This window comes from Globicephala melas, chromosome 11, assembly GCF_963455315.2.
Source record: "Globicephala melas chromosome 11, mGloMel1.2, whole genome shotgun sequence".
NCBI lineage: Eukaryota > Metazoa > Chordata > Mammalia > Artiodactyla > Delphinidae > Globicephala > Globicephala melas.
Window position 1 is genome coordinate 9,194,315 of NC_083324.2, and position 27,752 is coordinate 9,222,066.

Consider the following 27,752-nt stretch of genomic DNA (forward strand, 5'->3'; position numbering starts at 1 on the left):
TTCCGAGAAGGACAGAGATTTCTCGTTGGGCTCCATAATCAATCAAATGAGAGATGGTAACTGTTGGGGTCAGAAACTCCTTGAAGCCACTTTTATTCTTAACAATGGGAAATCAGCTGTGCAGCTGTGTAAAGACCAGCCAGAACGTGTTCCCAGGCATGGGAAACACATTCATGAATTTGTCCTACTGAGGGCGGGATGGGGACATTGCTCATTCAGATGTACTTTGGAGGGGAGTTTACTACTCTCAACTGCAGGTTTTTTGGAGAAGCTATCTGTAAACAGCATGCTATATCAAATACTGGAAAGTGAAAGATGGCATGAGCAAAACATCCCTAGGAATGGCAGTGCTCACCTGAGAAAACTGGGTGTAGGGTCTTCTAGGTTCAGTAACCAGAAAAATGAACTTTTTTAGACTAAGCCCCCTACTTAGGACAGACCCTGTAATTTAAACAGTGTGATAGCGTCAATTATGAGGCTGACCTGCTTAAGTGATTGGAGTAGTTTAGGATGACATATGCTCGGTGGTTGTGCTCTTTTGGTTCTAAAGGTTGGAGGATAGTAGAAAAGGGAGATAAGTTTGACTTTTCACCTTGGCCTATGACATGTGACCAAGAGTGAACCCTGAATGTGGGTAAAAGTGATGCCACCAAGTAGCCTGTCACTTTGTGTCCCAGAACTCCACTGAGGATGTCTTTGCACACAGCCGGTTTATCAGAGACTGAAGATTTCTAACTCTGACTACCTGCTCACAACAGCTTGCCTGCAACCACCCAGCTTAATAGGATCAAGGAAAGTAGAACTGTCTGTACTAATGTGCTTCTACAATCCAAAGAAATTCTTACCCAGGAAGATAAAAGTTACAAATATTTTTCAAGGTTTGTTTTAGGAACTTCCTGAAAATCCATCCATTTGAACAATGTATCACCCCATTCTCAAAAAAAAAAGAAAAGAAAAGAGAACATTTCCATCAGGGTAAATAGCTCATTTTCAGGACCAATAATCGCTCAACTGGGTTAAATCCCCTCATCAAACAAGAGTTTCGCAAAAAGACTTGCTTCAAAAGCCTCCTTGCCGGATCCACCGATTCTAAACTGTACTATCACAGACTTTGCCCAATTCTGATCAAATCTCCCCCATTAAAAAAAGTCCCTTACTCCAGACAGCCAAACTGTAAAAATATTTGCCCTTGCCCTCCCTCTCCTGAGACTCTACCAAGACTTTCAAGATGGTAGCCCCCTTACTGCAGTGAACTACAAACGTCACTTTGCAATATCAACAGGCAATTTTGGTAGCCATGTCAGGGCGCTGACAGTCAACAACTTGCAAATTCCAAGCTATTTGCTACAATGTTCTACTGCTCTATGACCTTCGATATAGACCAGAGAACGTCAGAACTGGGTATACACCTGAGAGTGGAATTTCTAGTTCATATGGCAACTGTATGTTTAACTGTTTCAGAAACTGCCAATCTATTCTTTCTCTGCATTTCTGCTTTGTCATTTAAAGAGAAATAATGCAATGAGAGCAAAATGCTCAGGACTGTGGAGGCTAAAAGAGGAAAACGTTGGAGGCCAACAGAACTCACCCTTGTAGCTTAGCTAAGCCTCCTATGGTATTGGCATCACTTCCTCTTCTGTTAATCTTCAATCCCAACCCCTCACTTGAGAAGGATTCTGTCTACTTATCATGAATTTAGAGTTCTTAATTCAGGGTTCTTCCCCAGACTTTTCCAGGTATGTGATTAGAACATTTATCAAACAGATTACCTCAATTAGATACTAAAGATGCTTAAGAAAACTGCATACAATTCTTATCTGTTTACACAAATAACGTTAACTCTCAAGGATGAGACTCAAGGATGTATTTTACAACATGGGGAATATGGGCAATGTTTTGCAATAACTGTAAACGGAAAGTGACCTCTAAAACTGTACAAAAATATTTAACTAAAATATGACACTGATAGAGGGGTATTAAAATTTTTAAAAATTAAAAAGAAAAAATTTTAAAAAGAATGTTGAGAATGTAATATGGATTTTATAGGCTTCGTCGAAAAGCAAAGTTATGTAGTACAGAACTGTGGTTAGACAAAATAATCTGCCCCCTCTAACCCCTCCCCCCAACAAAGATTTCCACATCTTAATTTCTTGACCTGTCAATATGTTACATTACATGCCGAAAGAGACTTTGCAGATGGAATAAGGTTACAGACCTTAAAATAATGAGATTATCCCGGATTAGCTGGGTGAGCCCCGTGTAATCCCACTGGCCCTTCAGAGCGCAGGAGGAAGGCAGAAGAGTCAGTGAGAGATGCAACTGCAATAGAGGAGACAGGAAGCCTTGGAAGCATGAGAGGGACTCGAGGAATGAACGGCAGCCAATGCATCAAAGCGGCCTGGAGAAGCTGGCAGCAGAGAAACAGAGACTTCAGTCCCACAACCACAAGGAACTAAATACTGCCAAGGACCTGGCAGGAAACACATTCTCCCCTAGAGGCTCCAGAAAGAAACAACCCTGTTGGTACCTTGATTTTAGCCCAGTGGGATCCCTATTGGACCTGTGACCTACAGAACCACAAGATAAGAAATTTGTGGTGTTTTATGCAACCACGTTTCTGGTAATTATTATTTTTTTTTAAAGATTTTTTTTTTTTGATGTGGACCATTTTTCAAGTCTTTATTGAATTTGTTACAATACTGCTTCTGTTTTATGGTTTTGGTCTTTTGTCCGTGAGGCATGGGGGATCTTAGCTCCCCAACCAGGGATTAAACCTGCACCCCCGGGGCTTCCCTGGTGGCACAGTGGTTGAGAGTCCGCCTGCCGATGCAGGGGACGCGGGTTCGTGCCCCGGTCCGGGAAGATCCCACATGCCGCGGAGCAGCTAGGCCCGTGAGCCATGGCCGCTGAGCCTGCGTGTCCGGGGCCTGTGCTCTGCAACGGGAGAGGCCACAACAGGGAGAGGCCCGCGTACTGCAAAAAACAAACAACCAACCAACCAAAAACCTGCAACCCCGGAATTGGAAGGCAAAATCTTAACCACTGGACTGCCAGGGAAGTACCTCTGGTAATTATTTACGGCAGCAAGGAATATGACAAGAAGTATGACCATGAATCTCATATGCTTAGTTATATCGGGGAGAGTACAGCAATTCATTCTCAAAGGGTTCTGGTGAAGTAGCTGTTTTGCTTGACTTGACTCGATTTTAAATACACAAGGGGACTGAGGTTCAAAGATAGTAAATGATTTGCTTTATCTGAGGAGATAGGACTCAAAACTTGTGCTTTCGATGCTGTCCTACCTTATAGGACTATCTCACGGTGGGTTGAAAACACTTCAAATCTGATTCCTACATTTCCATTTTAACACCATCAGGCCATCCTCAGATTTTTGGCTTCCCAGGGCAAACAGGCAGGGGCTACATAAACTCATCTCTTTCCTTTTCTAATTTTGGAGTGGCAACAACAGGTGAGAATCCCTGTTATAACACTTGAGCTCTCTAAACTCATCCTTATTATTTCTTCCTTCAAATGTATTTTGCCTGAGCCCAAAACACAGTGAGTAATGAAATTCAACAATTTCCCCACAGAACATAGGCGTATATTAATAAACAAGAAGTGATTTGCTGGAACGCCTACACTGCAAACGAGAAATAATGGGGGTTCAGGCTTCTGTAATGCACATGTTTATGAAACCATATTGATAATTATAAATACTATTCATCTTCCAGACGTTCATAGACAGAACACAGTTATACATCATTGGTTACTAGAAGAAATGCTGACAACACAAGGGTGATCTTGGTTTCTTTCATTTTCAGTTTGTTTCAGAGTAGGTACAAATACACGCCTCCACACAAAAGCATTGTTGACTTCGCTAAAGCAGTTCTCTTTTGCGGCTGTATTTACTGACCCTTGTAAAAAAAACAGGATTACATACTTACGGCTGTTTTGGTTCACTAACACTATTAGTAAATTATTGTTGATTGTTAGAAAACAATTCCCAGAGACCATTTATAAAAAGTCAAGCATACGTGGAAACCAAACTAGTGGAGATAAGTCAGAAACTACTCGAAGTCTAGATGAGGTGCATGAAATGAGATGCCTGTGGGCGTAAGGAATGAGGAGAGGGGGTGGAGTTAGCGGGGTGTCAGGCAGTAAGGGATAGTGGGGTCTGTGGGGACATGGAGAACACACACCGTGTCTGAAGTGGGAAGCCTCTACTTAGATCCAGTTAGCTGTAACTGCATGGGACAAAGGCATATTATTGTCTGATCTTCTGATTTTTCAAAAGAAAAGCCAGAAATATAGTTATTCTTAAGTTTTTTTTAAAACTTAAAGTTTTAAAACTTTAAAGTTTTAAAACACACCTGCTGTTTGTGTTCCGTTTGAGATCTCTAGTGTCAAGTTGGCTGACAACTGGAAAGCAGTACATACTCTACCGGATTGGTACACGTCCTGTGTAAAATATCACAGATTTAGAGACGCTGACAAACGGAAATAACGTTTGGCACTCTGGTCTCAGGTTAAATGCCATCTTGTCCGAGAGGCTGTCCTTGTCCTGGTTCACAGACCTAGGAACTGGGCAGGACCGTGGTTATAAACCAGAGCCCCACGATCCTAAATCCTTTGTTGTTTTGACTCTTTCTCTAACGCAGCATTAAAACCTAGAGAGGCAGGCAGCGGATGCGACCAGTGTTAATGGTGTGATTATGAATCAATTCACTTTCACCAGCACAAAAGTAGCCACTGACTCCGCTGCTTGATCCCTCAAGAATAATAATCCCACTCCGTGTTCTCAAATAGCCACAGATAGGTTTCTAAACCTAAAGATCAACTGGAACAAAATTAAAACCAATTCTTTTATCCCTTTTCCTCCTTTTTTCCTGACTGGCTTTATCATTCAGAGACCAAAAAAGTCTACCTTGCAGTGTGAGCCAGCTTTCAGACCACTTGTAAAATTCTTAAGAAACTTGTCTGGTAAACCAAGGTCTTGAATGGATCCCTGAATCACATGGAATTGCTGACTGCAGTAGAATTCTGGATACATCTTCTCATCCATTCATGCAACAAGCACTGGGAATTCTGACAAGTCAAAACTGACAAGCCCAGCCCTAAGTAATTTATAACATAATTGAACTGTTTGCTTATCTACTCATCTATTTAATATAAAACAAGCCATTTTTACATGCTAAGTACTACGCTAGGTGCTGCGGTGTAAAGAAGAAAAAAATACAGCTGAGTGCTAGAAACTGACATTTTCAACAGTTATGGATGAGGCGATAAACTAAGGATATTAAATTATTATTACAGTTGCTATTGTAGCTAACATTTGTTGAATATTTACTATGTGCCAGGCACTGTTTTAAGTACGCTACATACAGTACTACATTTAATTCTAACAATAACCTTATGAAATTGGTACTATTGTAATCCTGCTTTACAGCTAGTAAGTGGCAGAGCTGAGACTCAGATCCATTTAATCACATCAGCTGCAAACCTGTAGCCCTAATCACTGATAACAAAACTATAAATTATAAGATATGAGCCATTAATTATGATGAACAATAAGGTGATTCCGTAAAAGAAGCCTTCACACTGAAGCTGAAAGAAGCACTAGATTTTGACAACTTACGTATTTTTCTCTTTGTCAACATTGATTTTGGCTATCCATTACCCCACATCTCACGCAGTGCATTGAAAATTAGGAGTGTGATTAGACTTCTAAAACATTTTTACTGTTGCAATTATGAAACAATAGAGTGATTAGTAGTTTTATGGGCATGGAAAATAAATCTTGATTTGGGGAGAGATAATTGGATTAAACAGTAATTGCTGCAATCAACCGTACTTTTTATGTCTGTAAACGCCCGTGAAAGCCTAAATTCTAACCGGGGTGAAAGATTCAATATTTAACAAAATCACAACTCTTAAAATTAATTTTTTATCACCTCAGTTTAATGAAATCTGAGAAAATTCTGCTTACTGAGGGTAGGCTGACATTTTATTTCCCCCAATTTGGGCACATTAAAACAATCTTTTTTTCATTTTGGATTGCTGTAGTGAATGAGATAGTAGATAGCAAAGTTACCACACTTAAAAGTCGCCTTCATTCATTGATAAGGGAACAATCCAGAGGGGCTATAAATGGCTTCCAGTAAAGGTTTCCTAGCTCAAAGGATGTCACCTCCACCTAGTTTCCCTAAGCTTTGCCTCATTTTCCCTGGAGCTCCTGGCTCTGTGGCCTCCAAATGGCTCCCTGGGGCTCCTGAGGGCCACACCCACCTCCAATAGGAGGTGTTGGATTGGCTGGCAGATTTCCAGTGGTTCATCCTGATTGGACAGTTTACTGCCCATCATCACTATGGCCACGGTGATTGGCTTAGGCTAAATCAGGTGTGGCCCCTGGACTTGGGAACTACGCCGGGCAGACCACATGGCTAAAAGAAGCTTGGCGCTCTTCCCAGAGGGAAGAAGTGTGCTGTGGCTGCTTTCTGTAGAAAATGTCTACCGTTAAAAAGAGTTCATGCTAATTTTACATGTCTTTATATATTAACAACAACAACAAGCCCAAATGGCTGCTATGTTCCAGATATTAGTTCTAGTAGGTACATGAAACAATAATTAAAACCTAGATTCTTTTAGGAGTTTTCAGTCCCTAGGTAGAAAGTCAGTTCAACAGGGAACAAATCACTTATAAAGCCCCCCACACCTCAGAAGATCACAAAGTTGGACTAGCCTACATACGGGCAGATGACAGAGGTGCCAATAAAGGGTAAGTGACATTTATTCAACCTTCCACTTAAGAGAGTGTGCAGTTCACTGTAGGAAGCTGCCCATTAAGAGTAGCTTTTTTTTTTTTAACTTTAATCAACAATTTGGGATTTTAAAGAACGTCAGTTATTTGAAAAAAGAACATTTTAAGCGTATCTAAATTTCCTACTAATTGCAAATAACTGAAAGATGACAGAAGTCACCTTTGTTTCTAATATGCAAAACAGATGTAGAGTTTATTCACATTATGAATTTATAATTTTTTAAACTATCTATGTTTCATTTCTTCTTTTTCCCAAAGTATTCCCCATCCCAATTTTTAAACAGGACTGCATTACTCATTTTAAAATATTTTTTTTCCTCTTCTCCATCTTGGGAACTATTACTTATCCTTCAAATTCCAGTTCAAATGTAAGTCAGTGCCTTAAATCAGAACCTATCTAAATGCTGTAAATGCCATTTATCAATTACAGAGCCCTGATCCTATTCTGGGAACTCCAAGGGCAGGGATGTGCCCCTCGTTTCTCCCAGCATCTCCAGGAGCTCCATCCTTTCTGACACCCTGCAGACGAGCAATAGATAGGGTTGCATTATTCCTTTGCCTGCTTCCCTGCTGGGAAAAATGTTTTCTGGAATCTCTGCATCATACTGTACAAACCTGAGAGAATAAATCAGGGTTCTTTCTGTAGGGGTGGTTAAGTGGGAGAGTGAATGGCTTTGCTCTTAAGGATTTCCTTCTGATGAATTCTTGTTGGTGCAGAAATATTGTAGTAGCAAACCACGTGGTCATGTGTTAGCCTGAGAGGAGACAGGGCCTACAGCTATTACTCCGCCAGTGAGGGCTCAGGGTGCATTCTGTAACAGATAGTGCACTCCTAGGCATCTAAATTCCAGAGGATTGGGTACAGAATGGTACAGTCTGGTCTATAGCCCTGGGATTATAAGACTCTAAAACCTTGACTTCTTAGCTAAGAAACTCACTTGCAATTACTGACCACAGAGAAAGCTCTCCAGGAAATTCCATTTGCTAGAGATGATCTAACTGGGGATTGAACGAGTACCCCCAAGTCTGTAAATGAGAAGTACACTTGTCACTTGACATACTTTGTTTTATTTCATTGACTAGGAGAAAGCAAACCTACAAAACTAAGTTTGCCCCAAATTCACTCTCACAGAACTTTTAAGCGAATCAGAATAATTAGAGCAAAAGTAATATCTTGAGCACGGTGATGCTGGAGGGACAAGATACCAACCACTGGACAGGCTACGGGCTACGGCCCGGGTCTTCAGTGAGAAGGGTGGAGTGCCCTCTGAGCATTGCATTCACCTCCATTTTAGTCTTCTCTTACTGATTCAAATTGGACTTTACAGTATCGTAAGAAGCCCATAAAAGGCATTAACATGGTAACCTCTTCCCAAGGCCACTTACCACAGTGGCCACCCTCTGAATTGACCCAGCCCTTCACGGGTCTAAAATTGTCCCTGTTCCTGGCTCAGCCATTTGTACCTTTAAGGTGCATGCTATCCTGAGCATCAATTACTGGGTTCAGCTGAGGATTCGTGGTCCTGTCTACTCTTCCTGCCGTACCACTCTCAGCATGACAAAGTAGAATCAGAAATGTTCCTGTTTACTGCTAAGTCAAGCTTACATCTCTGGTCTAGCTTCCGTAAACAAAAACAAAAGTCCCAAGTATTTATGGTCGGCCCAACTTGCCAGGCAAATGAAACAGGATCTTTTAAATTCAGTGCTATTTAGAGTAGTTAGACTGGCACTGTGTCATTTTCTATGAGGTTTTTCAAGGCCTTGGGTTCTCTGCTATTACAGTTTCTCTCTCTTTCTCTAATGCATTTCAAGGCCCGTTATAGATTAACAACTTACATTTTTTTTTTTTTATAACTATGACCCGAAACTCTTTTCTGAGCTTCAGATTTATATCCGTTTCATTTAGGCTTTCATATATTTGGGAAGACTCAATTGGGATTCTCAATTTTTCTCCTCCCATTCCCAGGAGTCTCCCTAATCTCTTGTTATAGCATCCAAACGGCCTCAAGCTATACACGTGGGATTCACTCTTATTTTTCCTTCAAACCCAGTATTATTTTCCCTTTAATCCCAGTACTGAACCCATCACTAAATTATGTTATTCTTCCTATAAGATATATATGTAATTACAGATGTACATATACATATATATGTGTGTGTGTGTGTGTGTGTGTGTGTGTGTGTTTCCACTCATTTCATTACATCTCCACTATTACCACACTCTCTAAGCTAGTGGTTCTCAAAGTAAATACCATCAGCATAACACAGGGACTCCTTTGAAAGGCAAATATTTGGGCCTCCTTCCACTCCCAGATGTTCTGAATCAGAAATTCTGGGGGTGGGCCCAGCAATACGTGTTTTTACAAGCCTTCCAGGTGGTTATGTTGCACACTGAAGTTTGAGAACCCCTTCTCTAAGCCATTCTATTTCAGCTCGACAACTGCAGTGCACTCTTAATTGGTCTTTCCACTCCCATGCTTGCCCTTTGCTATATTACCTTCTCAGTAGACAAAATCATTTTTATTCCTAATTCTGATCCAGTCACTCCCTTGCTTAATACTTCTCTATGGCTTTGAAATGCACTCAGAATAAAATTTTAGAAATATTTACCATGGCCTGCAAGGGACTGCCTGCTCTGGCTCTTACCTACTGCCCTAACTTCTCCTCCCCGTCCCCTCCCTTAGCTATACCATGGAGTGTCCGCCTGCTGACCTGCTCCGTGGATCACTCGTTCTTCCCCCATCATCTGCTCTTCATCCAATAGGCCCCTCTCCACCTCCATTATTCCTTCTCCCACCCTGCCTCTTACCACACTTGGGAATTTTCACACAAATATCTCTTGTTTACCATGTAACTCTGCCCTAGATGTTCAATTACGTGCAAACAGGGACCACGTTTATTTCGATTTCCACTGTGTACATACTGCCTCCCACAATGCTTATCACATGACAGGTGCTTTCAAACAAACAAAAAAACCCTGCTTGTTGAATGGCTAATAAGATACAATTCGTATAAAGCTTAAAATACAAACCAAACAGAATAATCTTCCTGTCAGCTCACTGGGATGGTGATACAGATACAAGCAGAGCCACGCAGGACAATGTACAAAGGAGGTAAACATCCTGTCATGGCTTCATCAACCCCCCTTTATGCACAATCCTTCCTTCTAAAAATCATGACCCAAGCTCTACTGCCCCCAAGACATCAATTTTGCATTCTACTCTCAAAAAGCCCTGATCTCAATCATTTCCAAAGTGCCTCCTAAGGTGGACACCAATAAAGGCTAATGGCATAATTTCCAGGTTTGGAAGAGACATTAGAAGGACTTTTCTGGGATAGGGCCTGTGATGGTTCTTTGTATGTGTCAACTTGTTGAGGCCACGGGGGTGCCCCAGTATTTGGTTATACGTTATACAGGGTCTGTCTGTGAGGGAGTTTCTGGATGAGATACACATTTGACTTGGTGACCGAGTAAAGCAGTTGCTCACCAGTGTATGTGTGCCTCAGATAACCGGAGGGGCTGAGCAGAATTAAAGTCTGAATATGAGAGAATCCTCTTTCTCTCTATCTTTGAGCTGGGACATCGGTCTTCTGCTGCCTTCACACTCAGACTGGAGCCATTAACTCTCCTGGGTCTCCAGCTTGCCAAGTGCAGATCTTGGAACTTCTCAGCCTTCATAAGAATTGTGAGCCAATTTCTTATAATCAATCTTATAATCTATCTATCTATCTATCTATCTTATTGGTTCTATTTCTCTGGAGAACACATAATAATGCAGGGCCCTGCCAGACACAAGAAAATGGTGTTTGTATATATTACTATTTCAAAGTAGATCTGTGGACCTTGGCAAGCCCTACCTGACTTATAAGCCTGACCCAATATACCTGTCCACAGTATCCCTGATGAATGTCATACTCAAGCTTGATGCCACATCAAAGGACCTGCTGTAGAACTTCTTGAAGTGTAAATGGTCCAGCACATCTCAGCAGAAGAGGCCCTGCAGCACGCCTACTGCTCTGACTTCTGCCATCACCCCCAGGCTCCAGGACCTCAGCCACCAGGCTCAGGCCTGGCCTATTTAAGTTCCCTCCCAGGAGGGGAAGACAAGCAGGGGATGCATGGTGTGCTGAGCTCCAGCTGTGCTGGGCCCAGCCAGGGTGGAGGGACCCTAGCCCGTGTGTTCTTTATTCCCTGGGAAGACTGGGTATATTCATTTAAACTAACCATTAATTTCAAACAGGGCATTGTAAGTATTATTAGAAGCACATTATTGAATGTTGAACCCGAAATATTAAAAAAGTGAAAAAAAAAAAAAAAGGTGGTTGGAAAGCTGTCAGCTAACACCTAGGCAGGCATATTCCAAACAGAACCACTTCAGGGGGATGTAAATGCTAATCACACAAGGCCACTCCATTATGATGGTGCAACAAGACAAAACAAGGTCACTCTGCCATCATGTGTGAAATTAGACAGAAACAAGGATGCTCTGCAACCACAAAAATAACTCAACATCTCCCTTTTCCAGTTCACATAAGTGTCTACTGTTTTTTTGTTAGTGACAATTCTTGCCCAGCTCTTGTCGTCCCACCTCCTAGATCAAAATCACCAAGACACTGAGTTATCAAATTGTCTCTACCACCTAAGATGACCTAACCCCAAACTGATCCCTGCTTCCTGAAACCTTCTTAGAAACACCCAACTCAGCCCAAACTCTACAGTGAATCCCATCTGAACTCCTACATCCTGAAGAAGCTTTGGTGGCAGGCGCTTGTTTTTCATGCAGCGAGTTAAAGAAACCTAACTGTGTTTGACTACAGATGACTTCCTAATGGGCTCTGACTACTGAACTTTGATATAACCTTGCACAAGGAAGTGCTTGCTCACTCAAGGTCATACTTTACAGAAAGAAAGAGTGGTTATGGAAATTAACACTGATGTTACCCAGAGATTCTCAGTATAAGCCAAAGTGACTCAGTAAAAAAAAACAAAAAACAAAACAAAACCAAAAAAACCCAGCAAATAAGGAAGGAAGGAAGGACAGAAGGGAAAGATAATTTGACCAAGATTAAGATCTCCTCAAAGTATTAAGGTATGAGCTGGTAACTTGTCTGTAAAGCAATCAGAGCCTCAGATTACACGAGATGATTCACACAGTTGCCGAGTATAACGTCAGGCATGAATTCCACACACATTTCCTATCCGCGCCATCATCACTGCTACCATTGCTGCATTATTACTGGTCATCAGTCCCTGCTGATGCCCGTAACAAGTTGAATGTTCACTTGCGGATGCTCACAAACGTACAGACAAGAAACGTCTGCCTCAGGGAGCATATTACAAGCCTGTTCATTCATCACAAAAGCAAAGGAAGAGGAACAAGCAAAACTCACATTGAGCTGCAGTTCATCTGTCCACTGTCCGATCAGGCGGTAACCAGGGTTGCTGGTGTTTGTGGTCTGGTACTGGAAGATGTCGTAACGCCCAGGGGCGTCCCCATTCTTGTTAAACATGACTGGGGTGCCTGCGCTGCCTGGAAGACAAGACAAAGACAGATTTTAGAGTTAAACGAGTTTCCTTCTATCTCTTGCTTCCCGGGTAATGGTCTGGAGACCTGGTGATGAGCAAGGTAGCTAGGAGGTAGCCTTGCTGTTTAATAGGTTCCACCAAGATGCCCCCACCATTCATGATGGTCTGTGAATGCTAATTATGGAAAGTGGGAAGACAACCTGTTTCCCCCTTTGAACAGCTCAATTTTTTAATATCTTAAAATATTTTATTCTACTTTGTCCTCTCTTTTAAGGAATAACAATCAAATGCGCTATTTTCAAGAGAAAATATTAAGCTTTGTTGTTGTTATTATTATTTTAGTGTCCATCAAACACTAAATTGTGGTCAATAAAGAATCATTTCAAGAAATAATAAATACATTTAAAAGATGAACTACAAGAGAATCAAAAAACAAGCTCAAAAGTTCACTTACATACATAGTTGAATACTCATTGCATTTAAAAAATATTTCTGGCTGATTATTTCTAATTTGCTTTAAACGATAACCAGTCTTAAATGCTTAGCAGTTCGCCTGGTGAATGCTTCATAAACAACGGATTCTTGCTCAATTTTCTGTTTGGGTCTTATTTAAAATGTCTATCTTAAGAGAAAACAAATGTTTTAGCACAATTAAGACACTGAAGTCAATTTAAAAAGACGAATGCATGTTTTGAAAAAAATATATAATTCAAAGTTGGATATGAGTGAAACGTCTCTTAACCTTAATCGTGTGGAACAAGTGGCAAACCATATACAAAGAATGGCAGATGTGAGTTTTGTTTACTTTCAGCAATACAGCAGTTACAAAAGAATCACCAAAAGTTTTTCACTGAGTGGTATTTCTCTGTTGATCTTGAAGAAACAGGAAAAATACCACTGGCTTCAGCATATGTGACTACTGTCTGCTCTTCCTATAAGTTAATACTAGATCAATATTCCCAGCAGAAAACAGTGTATTTCCTGTCATTTACAAGGAAGTTTACAGATCAGTTACAGGCTGAAACAGAATCATGAGAAGAGAAGACCATTTTGCTATTTTAGGGGAGGGATGGGGTAAGTCTTAGGTAATGAGCATGAAGCACTTTTGATAATTCTTATTAAAAATGTCAGCTTCTGATGGTGGCAGAACTCTGCATCCGGCTAGCAGTCATTAGCTTCTGCAGAATTTGGGCCAATGTAGTATTTGCATTGATGATATGGATGAAAGAACAACTAAGGCGCGTTAACTGGACAGGAGAGAGAACGCTTGCAACGGTAGAAAAGGGTGTCTACACTAAGGAAGCAGGCATGACACTGAGAGTGATCCCACACAAACGATCACTCAACACAAGAATGAAGTTAAAAAAAAAAGGGGGCCCGAAAGAGGGACAATATATTGGGTGACAAGAGGCATATGAAGTTGCAATCCTGGGCTGAAAGTTACCCCTGCTGGAAGAGAGGGTCCAGCATGTAGGCAGCATACAGGGGCAGCTAAAAAAAACTCCACACTATCTTACAAGTGTCAGGCACAGACTTTTATGACACTTCTGCCTATTTAAAAAAAAAAAAAAATCAGAGCTTGTGGTAGGTTGCAAAATGGTTCCCCAGGTAGGTCTAAGTCCTAACCCCCAGAACCTATGAATGTCATCACACTTGGCAAAGAGATTTTGCAGGTATGATTAAATGAAGGGTCATGAGATGGGAGAGATTATCCTGGATAATGGAGGTGGGCCCAGTATAATCACAATGGCCCTTACAAGAGGCAGCAGGAGTCAAAGGAGGAAGGAGAAGATGTGAGGCTGAAAACAAGAGGCTAGGGTGATGCAAGGAAGGGGTCCTGAGCCCCGGAAGTGCAGGTGGCCTTTAGAAGCTAGAAAAAGCAAGGGAGCAGATACTCCCCCAGAGCCTCTAAAAGGAACCAGCCCTGCCTTCACCTTAACTAAAGCTCAGAGAGACCTGTATCAGACTTCCAAACTACAGAGCTAGAAGACAATAAATGTGTGTTGTTTAAGCTAGCAAATATATGGTAACCTTTTAATGGCAGCATAGGAAGCTAATGCAAACCTGGAGGACACAGAGCAATGAGCTTCCTAATTTCACAGGTGAGGAAGTATACTTAGGTTCAGAGAGGGCAATCATTTGCCTCAGGCCCACTCCGCTCATTAAATGTGAGTAGCGCACAATAACTGGTCTGGAATCCCCTAGAAAGGGTTTAAGTTCCAGGTCTACCACTTCCTACATGTGTGACCTGTATCAAATTATTCACTCTCCCTCTACTTCTGAGTGTCACTAATACCATTGTCATAGGGTAAGAATTACATGTAACAATGTACACAAGGTGCTTAGTCCCATGCCTTTTACATAATAAATGCTCAATGGATGGCCATAATTTTTTTTATATAGTTTTCATTTTTATTATTGTTTTCTTTGCTAATATCTCAGGACCAGACCCTGACGCATGCCGTCAGACTCCCAGACCAATAATGTTTTCCAATGCATCAAAGGAGTCTCTCCTAACTGGTATTTAAATTTCTCCCTTGGTGTAAACATTTTAAAAATTTTCCAAACAGCAGGCTAGGATCCACTCTGGGAATGGGCATTCATCCATGAGCAACGCTGATTTCACCCTATGAACTTGAATTTGTGGCTGAATCTGTCTGTGGCCAAGGTCACCATTTCAATTTGTTTCTTCTCTGTTTCTCCTAGACACTAACCCCATGGTCCACAAAGACACCCCTTTAAGCCCTCTCTGTAGAGGAATCAACAGAAATGTTTCTTATTATTTTTCAGGAAGACATTAATATTCAGATACCTCTCTTTCACATTGGATACTAGGATTCATGTTGTGCTTTGCTATAATTCTACAGCTTCTAGTCATTAAGTAATAGGACGTGAGCTTTTCAGAGTCTTTGAGAGGATGAAGAATATCAGAGGCCTGGGGCTCCAAAGGACCTCAGCCCCCCAGGTAAATATTCACCAGAAAGGTACACACTGCCTCATCTCTCTCTCTCCCTCCCTCCTTACAATCCTTGTGAGGAGTGTTGCCCTTTCCATTCTCATTAAAGTTCATGCTTAGAAAAAATAAGGCAGAAGAGCTGAATACATTACCTAAGTGATGTGTAACAATGTAGGGTGTGGCTCTGACCTTTTTGATGGATTCTACAATGCAACTGGCATTTTTCAGGCAGTTTTGTTTTTTCCCCACACAACTCCTTTTCAACATCACCCCTGAACTTCTTTTTTTTTTTTTTTTTTGTGGTATGCGGGCCTCTCACTGTTGTGGCCTCTCCCGCTGCGGAGCACAGGCTCTGGACGCGCAGGCTCAGTGGCCATGGCTCACGGACCCAGCCGCTCCGCGGCATGTGGGATCCTCCCGGACCGGGGCACGAACCCGCATCCCCTGCATCGGCAGGTGGACTCTCAACCACTGCGCCACCAGGGAAGCCCCACCCCTGAACTTCTTGAAAGAGAAAAAGAGGGATTGTGTTCAATGAACTTTATATCAAAAAAAATAATGATAATAATAAGGACCAAACAAATCCAGAGAAAATAAATAAGTTATCAAAGGAGAAGCGATCCTCTGCTGGAACCTCCACAATGTATCAGGGCCAGAACACAAGTGTCCTAAAGTAAAGGCAACAGGGCCACTTGACCAGATGGGATACTCAGAGGAGAGAACGGTTGAGAGAATGCACTCAGGTAGGAAATCTCCTTCCCAGATGAGAGCATCTGAGTGAAATTCCTTTTTTTTTTTCCTGGATCAAGAAGGACTGGAGATATACGATGCTCCGATGACAAAACAGTCTTCAGAATCCAAGTACTGACCTGACAGGTTTTCTCTTCTCTTCTTACCACCCCATACACAGATTCCAGAAAGGCTACCTTGATTCGTGTTCCAGTTACCTTTTGCTGCTCAACCAACTATCCTAAAACGTGGCAGTCAAAAAAAAAATGACAATCTGTATTTTGTAATTTGGGCAGGGCTTGGCAGAAACAGTGCGTCTCTGGTCCACTCACATCAGCTGGGGCTATGGCTGGAGCACCCACGTGCAGCCTGACCCTTGGCTTCCTCCTAACATGGCAGCTGTGTTCGTAATACAGAAGTCACAAGAGAACCATGCAGAAGCCCGATGGCATTTTGTACCATAGAAGTCACATAGTGCCACTTCTGTATTAGCCATAGGTTCACTCAGACTCAAGGGGAGGGAATACAGATCTCATCCTCGCTGAAGAAAAGCTAACTTCATGTTTCAAGAAGACCACATGAGATATGCCATCTTTATAAAATATACCCCAACCCAATTTGTTTTCTGGAAAGGAATAAATCTAGGTACAGACAGGCTTCACATGAAAGACTTCACTATATAACAATTCTCTAAGGTTGTGTATTTGTCAATTTGTTAAATTGACAAATACTGACATCTGGTTGGATGGGCCAACATCCAACATCAAGATAACTCAAATTTAGGCTCAGGACATTGCATTCATTTGGGATGACATAATTAGCCACCTTTTCTGTTGGTGCACAAGGGGAGGTTAAGTGATTGCTGAAGATGTAGCAATACTTTTAGAGCATTCTATTATCACTTCCTAAATTGACGCTTTCATAAATGTGAAGGTCGGAGTTATTAAACTGTACTCTACTGGTCTGGAACAGAACTCCCAGGGGTATGGAAAACTCTGTACTGAAGTAACAGAAGAGCACGATTAAGCTTACTGAGACCAAGAAACATCAAGATTTTTCTAAAACATGCAGAAGAGAGAGGCTACAGTTTTCACAATGGACTAGAAAGAAATTTGAGTTCTAGGTCTGTCTCTGTCATTTGCTAGCTGTGGTTGGACAAATATTTTCTCCTCTCTAAAATGTGATCCCTTTATCTAAAAGTCAGGAAACTGAATTAGTAAAAAAATGTCAAGCTTCTTTTCACCCTAATTGTTGCTCACTTAAAGCGACATGAAAGCCACTTAACTAAATCTAACATAGTTTTTTTTTTTTTTTTCTGCTTTACAAAACTGTTGAGTCCCACCATTAATGAATGTCACACGGCCCTGGGAGTCTTCTGCCTGCCTGTCCATATGGCAGAAAGAATACCCTTAGGGAAAAGGAGATTATGTTGACAACAGAGAATGACTACAATGATGACAAAGCAAGGGAACGGACTGGCCCTGCCTGTGAGCTCCCACAGAGCCTGTGTTCCAAGATGGAAGAGCAGGAATGTTGTAATAAGCCCTTTCTCTCAGACACTTAATAAAAGTCAAGAGAGCAGGCCATGGGGTTGGGTACCCTAGGTACCAGTTACAGCATCATCAATACATAACTGTGTGGCTTTAGACATCATGATTCTTACGTTCTCTGTGAATCAGTTTATCTGCTTAAAAAAAAAAGGAAAATAACAGTATCTAAGCCATTTAGTATTATGAATATTAAAGAAGCCAATACACAAAAAGTACTTAGGACAGTTTCTGGCACATAGTAATCATTTGATAAATGTAGGGCCTGTGTCCAATCAGAAGCTCAGCATCTCTGGCTCATCAGTGGTAAGCCCGTCTTAACTAAAGTCTGCAAGCGTTAAATAGAAGAAGAATCAGATGAGAATCACCAAAAATATTCTCAAAATGACTCTTCTTTGTTACTGGCCAAAGAAATGTGATGCTTATCTATGGACCAGCATACAAAGCCCAGAAACTGACCCCAGGATATGTAATGAAATTTATGTGTGCTTTTTCTGGGAAAATTTGTTATATATTTTAGGAGATTCTGTAAGATAAGGAAGAAACTACGAAAAAAGATAATTTGTAGGCGAACCATTTTTGTGGTTGTATTTATAGTCATTTTTGTCTCCATCTTAACTCGGAAACTGTTGGTTCCAAAATCAGATATGGTTCTTCTTCACCCAGATACTAGGTAACTCCTGAATGATTGATACAATATTGTGGGTTTAAGTGGATTATTACTTACAAGCAGAGAAGCAAGATTTTTTAAATCATAACATAATTATCTAAACCAGGAAATTAACATTGATGTAATACTATTTAAAACTAATCCGCAAATGTTATTAAAATTCCTCCACTGTCCCATTCGTATCCTTTTTCTGGTTTAAGATCAGTCAATGTTCCCACACTGCCTTTAATAGTAATGTCTCCTTAGTTTCTTCTAGTCTGGAACAATTCCTCCATCGGTCGTTCTCATGACCTCAACACTTTTGAAGAGTACTAGCCAGTTACTTTGTAAAATGACCTTCAGTTTGGATGTCTGGTGTTTGTTAACATTAGATGGAGGTCATGTATTTTTGGCAATAAGACCTCAGAAGTGATGTTGTAACCTTCCCAGGGTTATCTTTTTTTTTAAATTAATTAATGTTTTATTGAAGTAGAGTTGATTTACTATTTGTTAGTTTCAGGCATACAGCAAAGTGATTCAGTGACTCACTTTTCAGTATTATATATATATATATATATATATATATACACACACACATACACACACACACACAATACTTTTCAGATTATTTTCCCATGTAGGTTATTACAAAATATTGAGTAAAATTCCCTGTGCTATACAGTACGTCCTTGTTGTTTATCTATTTTATATATAGTAGTGCGTATATGTTTCTCCCAAATTCCTAATTTATCCCTCCCCACCACCTTTCCCTTTTGATAACCGTTAAGTCTGTTTTCGAAGTCTGTAAGTTCTGTTCTGGAAGTAAGTTCATACGTATCATTTTTTAAGATTCCACGTATAAGTGATATCATATGATATTTGTCTTTGTCTGACTCACCTCACTTACTGTGATAATCTCTAGATCCATCCATGTTGCTGCAAATGGCATTATTTCATTATTTTTTATGTATTCCATTGTATACATACATATACCACATCATCATCGTCTTCTTCTTTTTTTTCTTTTGGCTGCACTGAGTGGCATGTGGGATATTAGTTCCCGGACCAGGGATCGAACCCATGCCCTGTGAAGTGGAAGCATGGAGTCCTCACCACTGGACTGCCAGGGAATTCCCAACTACATCTTCTTTATTCATTCATCTGTCGATGGACATTTAGGTTACTTCCATGTCTTGGCTATTGTAAATAGTGCTGCTATGAACATAGAGGTGCATGTATCTTTTTGAATTATGGTTTTCTCCAGATATACACCCAGGAGTGGGATATGGTGGCTCTATTTTTAGTTTTTTAAGGAACCTCCATACTGTTCTCCATAGTGGCTGCACTAATTTGCATTCCTAACAACAGTGTAGGAGGGTTCCCTTTCCTCCACACCCTCTCCAGTGTTTATTATTTGTAGACTTTTTGATAACAGCCATTCTGACTGGCGTGAAGTGGTACCTCACTGTAGTTTTGATTTGCATTTCTCTAATAATTAGTAGCATGTGATGTTGTTAAGTCTCATTGCTGGTGACACTAACCTTGATAACTTGGTTAAGTGCTGTCTTCCAGGTTTCTCTACTTCAAAGCTGCTCTTTTCCCCTTTATAATTAATGTGTTCCACGATGAAGGACACTTTGAGGCTATGCAAGTATCTTATTTCTCATCCTGCTTTTAAGCCCAATAATTTTAGCATCCATTGATGATTCTTGCCTGAAACAGTTATTACTGAGGTCTTTGCAAAATGGTGAGTTTTGTATTTCCATCTTTGCCCCATTCCATCGTGCTGTCCCTTCTCTTGCGTTTACGTATCCAAGTCAATTATTTATTTATTAGTATGGACTCATTGATATTTATTATATTCTATGAGCTTAACCCACTGTTGGCCTAGAATTAGCCAGTGGGATCTTCTTCAAGTTGGTTCCTTTGCCCCTTCCACATGGTCCCATCAGTTTTTGAGCACTTTCTTGCTTTGCGGCACAACATTGTTTCAAATTCATCTTCTACCTGCCCTGCTCTGGCCCGAATTGAGAGTTTCACTAGGGAGCCCTAGTTCTTTTCACTGGAGAACGGAATTTATAAATAACATGCGGGCACAAGTGCAGTCATTTCTACCAGGCTGTCATGGCTCCTAGGCCCTCTCAGTGGACAGAACTAAACAGCAGAGGTTTGTACACACACAAACATACCCATATGCATCTCCCTACCTCCCCATCTGCATGTGTATTAAAAGCCATGAGCCCATGCTTGTATCTTCTGTTCTAATCCAACAGAACAAGTCTTATTTTACCTTTCTCCCATCCTTATTAGTAATTTCTTTCTCTGACTCTCGTTATCCACAGTATCTTTTATTAAATCTCAGTCCTCTTATGGACATAAATAATCTTCAGAATTGTGGGGAAAAAAAGGTACTAACTTCCTAGGGATTGTGAAATATCTCTGTACAGCTATTCATGTCTTCAGTCTTATAGTATATAGTCAAATACTGTCTTCCAAAATTATTTGCACTCTTTATCTTTGTTCCTCACTCCCTTCAGTGTGGTTATGTTATTCATATGTAATTTAGTTAGGTTTATTACTGTATTAAATTTTGTATTACCCCGTGCAGTGGTTATTTTTTAACTGAGAAATAATTGACATTCAGGATGGTTAATTTTGTGTGTCAGCTTGACCAGGGATGCCCTGATAGCTGGCAAAACTTTATTTCTGTGTGTATGAGTATGTTCATGAGAGAACTGTTGAACTGAATAAAGAATTGTTGAATCGTTGAACTGAATAAAGCAGGTGACCTTCCCCAATGTGGGCAGGCATCACCCAAGCCCTAGAAAGCCTGAACAGAACCAAAGGCAGAAGAAGGGCAAATTCACTCTCTGCTTGAGTAGAGACACCCATTTTCTCCTGGCTTTCAGAAACAGATCAAGACTTACACCACCAACCCTCTGATCCCAAGGCCTGTACACCTGGACTGAATTACGCCGCTGCTTCTATGATTCTCCAGCTTATAGATGGCAGATCATGGGGCATGTCAGTCTCTATAACAGTGTCAGCCAATTCCTAAAATAAATCTCCGATTGTATTTCCCACTCATCTCTACCCATTTATTTTAGGTAACCAATTACTTTCTGCCCAAGTTTTATGCTTTGAGAAATAAATGTGTAATGTGACATGTGGTTGGTGTGGAAAATTACAACCATTACTTCCATTAACTTGAGTACCTAGAGCAACCGTCCCTTCCTTTTCCTCTTAACCCCTCCCATTCCTGCTTACATTCACCAAGAAAAAACTTGGAAAAAGTCCTTCTATTTTAAGAAAAAGAGGGCAAACCATAACCCCCCCCCAAATTTATTTATTCATTTGCTCACTCACTACTCATTCATATAATTGATTCAATCATTTGAAACGCTATAATTCACATACTCAAGAGTAAATTGCAATCTGACTACTTAACTTATGAAACACATAATGTCAACACTTAGGATTCCAAAAGAGACTGGAATTGAGACATCTAAATATTTTTAATGAACTCAAGCAAAACAAATCACTTGACCAAGAAACTGGAATTTTGAAATATCTGTGTGGACATATACTGGATGAGTATGAATAGGTTGTTGTATTGCCAAAAGACTTGGATATCACCAAGTTCTGTATCACCCAAAGTTACATCATTGGATATTCTGGTTATCTCGTTTACCATATGTCAGAATATTAGAATTTTGATGTATACAAGGACGTTAACACCATACTGGGCATAATTTGACTTCTTGGATTCAGAAAGTATTGTAACTTGTTATCTTTCAGTGCTTCAATGTCGTTATGAGCACTTGTCATTTTTATATATAGTATTTTAGACATACTAGGGTTGTGTGGCATCCTCTAGATGTTCTTTTCTTTTTTTTTTTTTCCGGGATGCGGGCCCCTCACTGCTGTGGCCTCTCCTGTTGCGGAGCACAGGCTCCGGACGCGCAGGCTCAGCGGCCATGGCTCACGGGCCCAGTCGCTCCACGGCATGTGGGATCTTCCCGGACTGGGGCACGAACCCGTGTCCCCTGCATCGGCAGGCGGACTCTCAACCACTGCACCACCAGGGAAGCCCTAGATGTTCTTTTCTACAATATAAAGGCCCCGTGTCAGCCTGAAAAATGAAAACATGGAGACTCACCATTGAAATTCACATTGCGGATATACTTCAACAACTTCTTGCCCCCAGCTTGCTCCATCTCTGGACAGACACCCCGGTAGTCAGCACAGAGATCCTTGTTCATGTGATGAAGGGCATGAGCCATTGCGTACACTGCGTCAATCACGAACTGAACTTTACCCTCCTGCTCATAGGTGGAATCTTTTCCAATTCTCTCCTGTCCTGCACATTAAAACAAGAAACACACACAAACATTGGTGTTGAGTAGAATGCCTCAATTTGCATTTACTTTCAAATATGCTTAAAGAAAACAATGCTTTGAGTACAGTCACGCAGGCCACGTATCCATGTTTGGCTACCATGTTCGGTTGCTTTGATAGTTTTTGGAATTTGACTTTGGAGCACATTACACTAACCTTTCTGATGCATTAGATACATTTCAGAAGCAGCACTTCAAAGGATCACAATAAAAGCCCTTGTAATAAGCCAACACACTATTCAAAACATAGTGGCCCCATAGAACCAAGGGATTGCTGTGATCAGAAGCTGGGCTGCCACGTGCTAATCTTCAAAGCTCACTTAGGCTAGAAAGGTGATAGGCCAAAAGAAAATGAGACAAAACTAATGAAATACCACCCCTGAACTCATTACCTTCTTCTATACACCTGCTCTACTTCCTGGGTTGCCTGTCTCAATTGTGCATATTACTGGCAACTCTGATGCTCAGGCTGGAAACCCTGATGTCATTTTTTCATCCTTTCCTGTCTCTTACTCCACCCTCCCACATACATATATCTAACGAAGAGCCAAAACCTCACCTGAAGCAGTGAACCGTTTTGGCCACACTACCAATGCCCTATTTACGCTTTTCTCATCTCCCATCAGGACACAATGCTAGGTGTCTCTCTTCATCTAGTGATTCCTCCACGTTCATTTTTCCAAACCACAGAGCTAATCACTTCACCCCCGTGCTCAGAATTCTTCGGCGGTTCTCCACTGCCCGCAGAATGAAATCCGAAGCCTTTCCCCTGACAACAGAGGGCGTTCATCATTTTGTTCCTATCTGCCCAGCAACAGTGAGAACCGGCAGCGATGAAGTGTCCTCCACTGTCTTGGAAGCCTTATATACAGGATTTTTATTTCATCCTCACTTTGTCAGTTAAATATTATTAGTCCTCGTTATACAGATGGGAAAGCCGAGCCTTACAGAAATTAAATCACCTTCCGAAGGTCATGTACAGGAAGAGCAGATGACAGCCCAGGTTTATCAGAACCCCAAACCAACATTTCTCTCACTTCATGGGCCCTACCTCACCCTTTTCCTAGAATTTAAAACATATATATTTTTTGCTCCAGACAAGTATGGCTATTTTTCCCGTAAACATCATCAGCTCTAACGTTAATTATCTTCGGTCATTCCCCTTGTTTTGCCAGAAATATCCCTCCTTGCTTTTGCCCATCATAACTTAATTCTGTCCCCGTGGCACTATCCAGTGTTTGCTTACACTTAGCTTCTTGATCAGAATTAAAGATTTTCAAAAAACATTTCAAATCTTTATTATAAAATTATCACTATATTTTAATGCTCTACTAGACTTTCCTTTTCTTTCTTTTTTTTTTTTTCCTTATATCCCCAGCACTGAACACAGCATTTAATATCTGGTAGATTCTGAACAATACTTGTATTAAATTAGGCATCCGTTAAGTACATGGTAATACCAGGAACTCTCTTTAGACCTCTTGTCCCTCTATGACAAATAATTAACCACGGATTGAATTTCACTTTCGCAGCAATACTTCCCAGATTGTTTTCTATGACACATTTGTGTAGGAAAGAAACAGTAGGGATCCTACAACCCCTGTCCCTTCTCCTGCAAAACGAAGTGTTCCCGACAGCCACCGTATTAAACGTTATTAGGTTTCTTTACTGAGAGACTGTTTCAGAGTATTTAATATAACATAAAGTATGATTTCCAAGAAGGAAGTTCAGAATTTCCCCAAATTACGTGAATTCATATTTTTTCCTTTTCAGAGCACACATTAATATCTCAAACGGCAGACAGTTCTTTGTTTTGTATGTATCTCATTCAAGTACCAATCAACCTGGTGCTCACCGCTCTTCATTGGGTCTAGGCCTTTTCAGCGTGTCTGGAGTAGGAATCTTTTTTGAAAAAGATAAAATCCATCATGAATCCATACTGCTACTCTGAATTCAAATTCTGGACTACAGGACTTGTACTTAACTCGACACTCCTACTCCTCTACCTCATTTTTTTTTTTCAAGAGGAAAATCCTGGTTCTTAATGACACCATTCTAACTATTTATTTGCTTGATTCCATAATACACAAATAACATTCTTAGAATAAATGTCTAACCAACAGTCTAAAAATGTAGTGGAATGAGCAGCCTTGGCATATATGTCTTTTTCAATTCTTACCGGAATATTTTGGTGATTTATTCTGAGAAACGGGATTGCTTTGTTCAAGAGTCAATCTGTATGTGTTTTTGCTAAATATTGGCCAATTCCCCTCTAATGGGTTTGTACCATTTTGTTCTCCCACCAGCAAAGAGAGAGAGTGTTCATTTCCCAACAACTCTGACAACCAAGTATGTCCTCAAACTTGGATTTCCGTCAGTCAGCTAGGTGACAAATGCTACCACGGTCTATTTTTATTTGCATTTTTCTTACTATAGGGGAGGTTGAACATCTTTGCATATAGTTGAAAGCTACTGTATTTCTTTCCTGCAAACTGCTTTTATAAAAATTTGGTCATTTTCTTCTCTACTTCTAAAAGCTTTTTATTAATTAAGCATAATAAGTCTTTGAGATTAAGTTGTAAATATTTTTCCTAGTTTGTTATTTTTCTTTTACTCACTTTAGGTATTTTCCAAATAAAATTATATTAGATTAAAAGATGTTTTTCTACAAAAAATTATCAATTTATTTTCTTCTTATTGCTCTGGATTTTCAGTCATGGTTTGAAAAAATGCTCCCACCCCAGGCTACAGAATATTCCATCTGTGTTTTCTTCTTGTATAATTTTATTTTTTAAACTTAGATATTTCATCCACTTGGAATACATTCTGGTATGCAGTATGAAGAATCAAAATTTTAGCTTTCTCCATATAGCTTCCTAGTTATATGCCAGTTCATCTTTTCTCACTGATTTGAAGTGCTTCCTTTATTATATATTAAGTTTTCCATGCATAATTAGATGTATTTCTGGATTTTTAAAATTTGTTTCACTGTTTGGTTTGTCTATTCGTGGGCCAACAGTACAGCTTCAATTATAAACTCTTTATAACATGTTTTAATAACTGGTAGAGTTAGCCCCTCTCTCACCATAATTGTTCCTTCTTTTTCAAATTCTATGTTGACTTTTGTTTATTTACTCAAATGAGCTTTATTAACTACTAATCTATCTTGAGAAAAGAAAAAAAATACTTGATGTTGAGTTTATGCTGTATTTATTAATCAACTTAGCCAGAACGGAAATTTTTACAAAGGTGAGAATTCCCACGTGTGTCTTTTCATTTGTTCAAGGCTACTGTTGCTTCCTTCAGTAGTGTTTTAAAATTTTTTCTCACATAGGTTTTGAGTGTTTCGTGGAAAGTGAGCCTTGGTATTTCACTTAGTTTTGCTATTATAAATATGGTTTTCTTTGCTAAGTATTTCCTCTGGTTTTTGGTTGCATACATAAAAGTTATTCTTTGTTTTGTTGTGGTTGTTTTATTATTTTTCAACTTTCTATCACAAAAAATTTTAAATACAGAGGAAGGTTGAAAGAGTTTTACAGTGACCTCACCAACTAGATTCTTACATTAACATTTTACTACACTTACATAATAAGGCAATTCATTTTCTAATAATTTTATAACCTGCTACTTTACAAATTTCTCTTATTTTTTAGAGTACTTAAAAAGGCAATCTTGATGGCATTATGACCATTCTAAAATATATACTATGAAACGTGTTCAGACTAGTCATTCAGGAGAGCAGTTTCTAGCCTGCATTCATAAAGACATTCATCTCAGAAAGAATGCCTTGAAAAACAAGTGCAGTATTTTAAACAATAAAATATTTCATTATGTTTGAAACATTATAGGTTTTACCCCTCTCCTGAAGAGTCATCAGGTATGTTAGCTTATTAAGGGCTCTGAGAAACACAGGTACGTTTGTCTTTGGGGCTACCAGGACTTGAAAAATGTAGCCTTACATCAAGAAAATCAGAGCTGGCAAGTTAACAACAACAACAAAAAAGGCTAACTTTATTTCCCCTACTGTTGCAGATGCAACTGCGTGCCAAGGTCAGAGTCTCTGGTTACTCATCTAGCACCCCCACCTCCTCCCCTAACTGAAATCTGCTTCTCTTCAGGTATCTGCAGGCACCAAAGGAGTGAGGGGTTCAGGACCTCTCCTGAGTCTCTCCTCATTTGTCTCAGCCAATCCAGTTTCCTCCTTGGCAAGGGCTGATTTAGAAACAGGCATGGGTTACAGTTCTAGATAATGAGATGAAAGAAAAGAGTTTATTGGGTTCCACATATAAAATGATACAAATGAACTTATTTACAATAGATAGATTGTAAAATAGATCCGCAGACATAGATAACAAACCTATGGTTTCCAAAGGGGAAAGGTGGGGGAGGGATAAGTTAGGAGTTTTGGATTAACAAATACACACTACTGTATATAAAATAGATAAACAAGGACCTACTGTATAGCACAGGGAACTACTCTCAGTATCTTGTAATAACCTATAATGGAAAAAAACCAAAAAGAATGCATGTGTGTGTGTGTGTGTGTGTGTGTGTGTGTGTAACTGAGTCACTTTGCTGTATACCTGAAACTAACATAACATTGCAAATCAACTATATTTCAATAAAAATTTTCAGAAAAAGTTTATTGGGGAACTCCTGAGAAAGTTTATTTGCTCTTAAAGAGAGATGAACTCAACTGCATCAAAACAATCACACACCCCCAACACACACACACACACACACACACTGCATTTACTCTAGTCATTTTGCAGTCCTGAGGCAATTACCAAGCATACGAATAAGAGCAGAATAAAAACGTGGCAAGGATGTGAAAATACAATCGAGCTGTGGGTTAGCCAAGCCTAGAATTACCCTACTTTTTTTTTTCCCCAAGTGACATACTCAATGGCTTATCCATTTAACTACAGCTTGATACTCAATGTTTTCCAGGTTTACTTGAACACTACACTTCTTATTCATGTACCATTTTATAACATCTCAAGGGACTAGTACACCTTCTTCCCCCCAAAAGTAAGGGAAAAAAAAGCGTAGTTTTAAGCAATATTTTTAACAATGTAGATTGAAATAGAAAAAAAGAAAGCATTTTCAATCAATTCTCGGTTAACAGCT

General features: G+C 40.1%; 1 protein-coding gene across 13 annotated transcripts in view; it reads right to left on the reverse strand.

Annotated features, from left to right (window-relative positions):
• GRM7 (glutamate metabotropic receptor 7) overlaps positions 1–27,752 on the reverse strand; it is an 858,094-nt gene that overhangs the window by 279,993 nt on the left and 550,349 nt on the right. For all 13 annotated transcript variants that reach the window (XR_009565806.1, XR_009565810.2, XR_009565807.2 and 10 more), the window contains 2 exons: positions 22,385–22,585; positions 12,209–12,348 (listed from right to left, as the gene is read on the reverse strand). Coding sequence is in view for 6 of the 13 variants with exons in the window: in XM_060307845.1 (XP_060163828.1) it covers positions 12,209–12,348; positions 22,385–22,585 (341 nt within the window). In the remaining 7 variants the exon portion in view is untranslated. The remainder of the gene's footprint in view (positions 1–12,208; positions 12,349–22,384; positions 22,586–27,752) is intronic.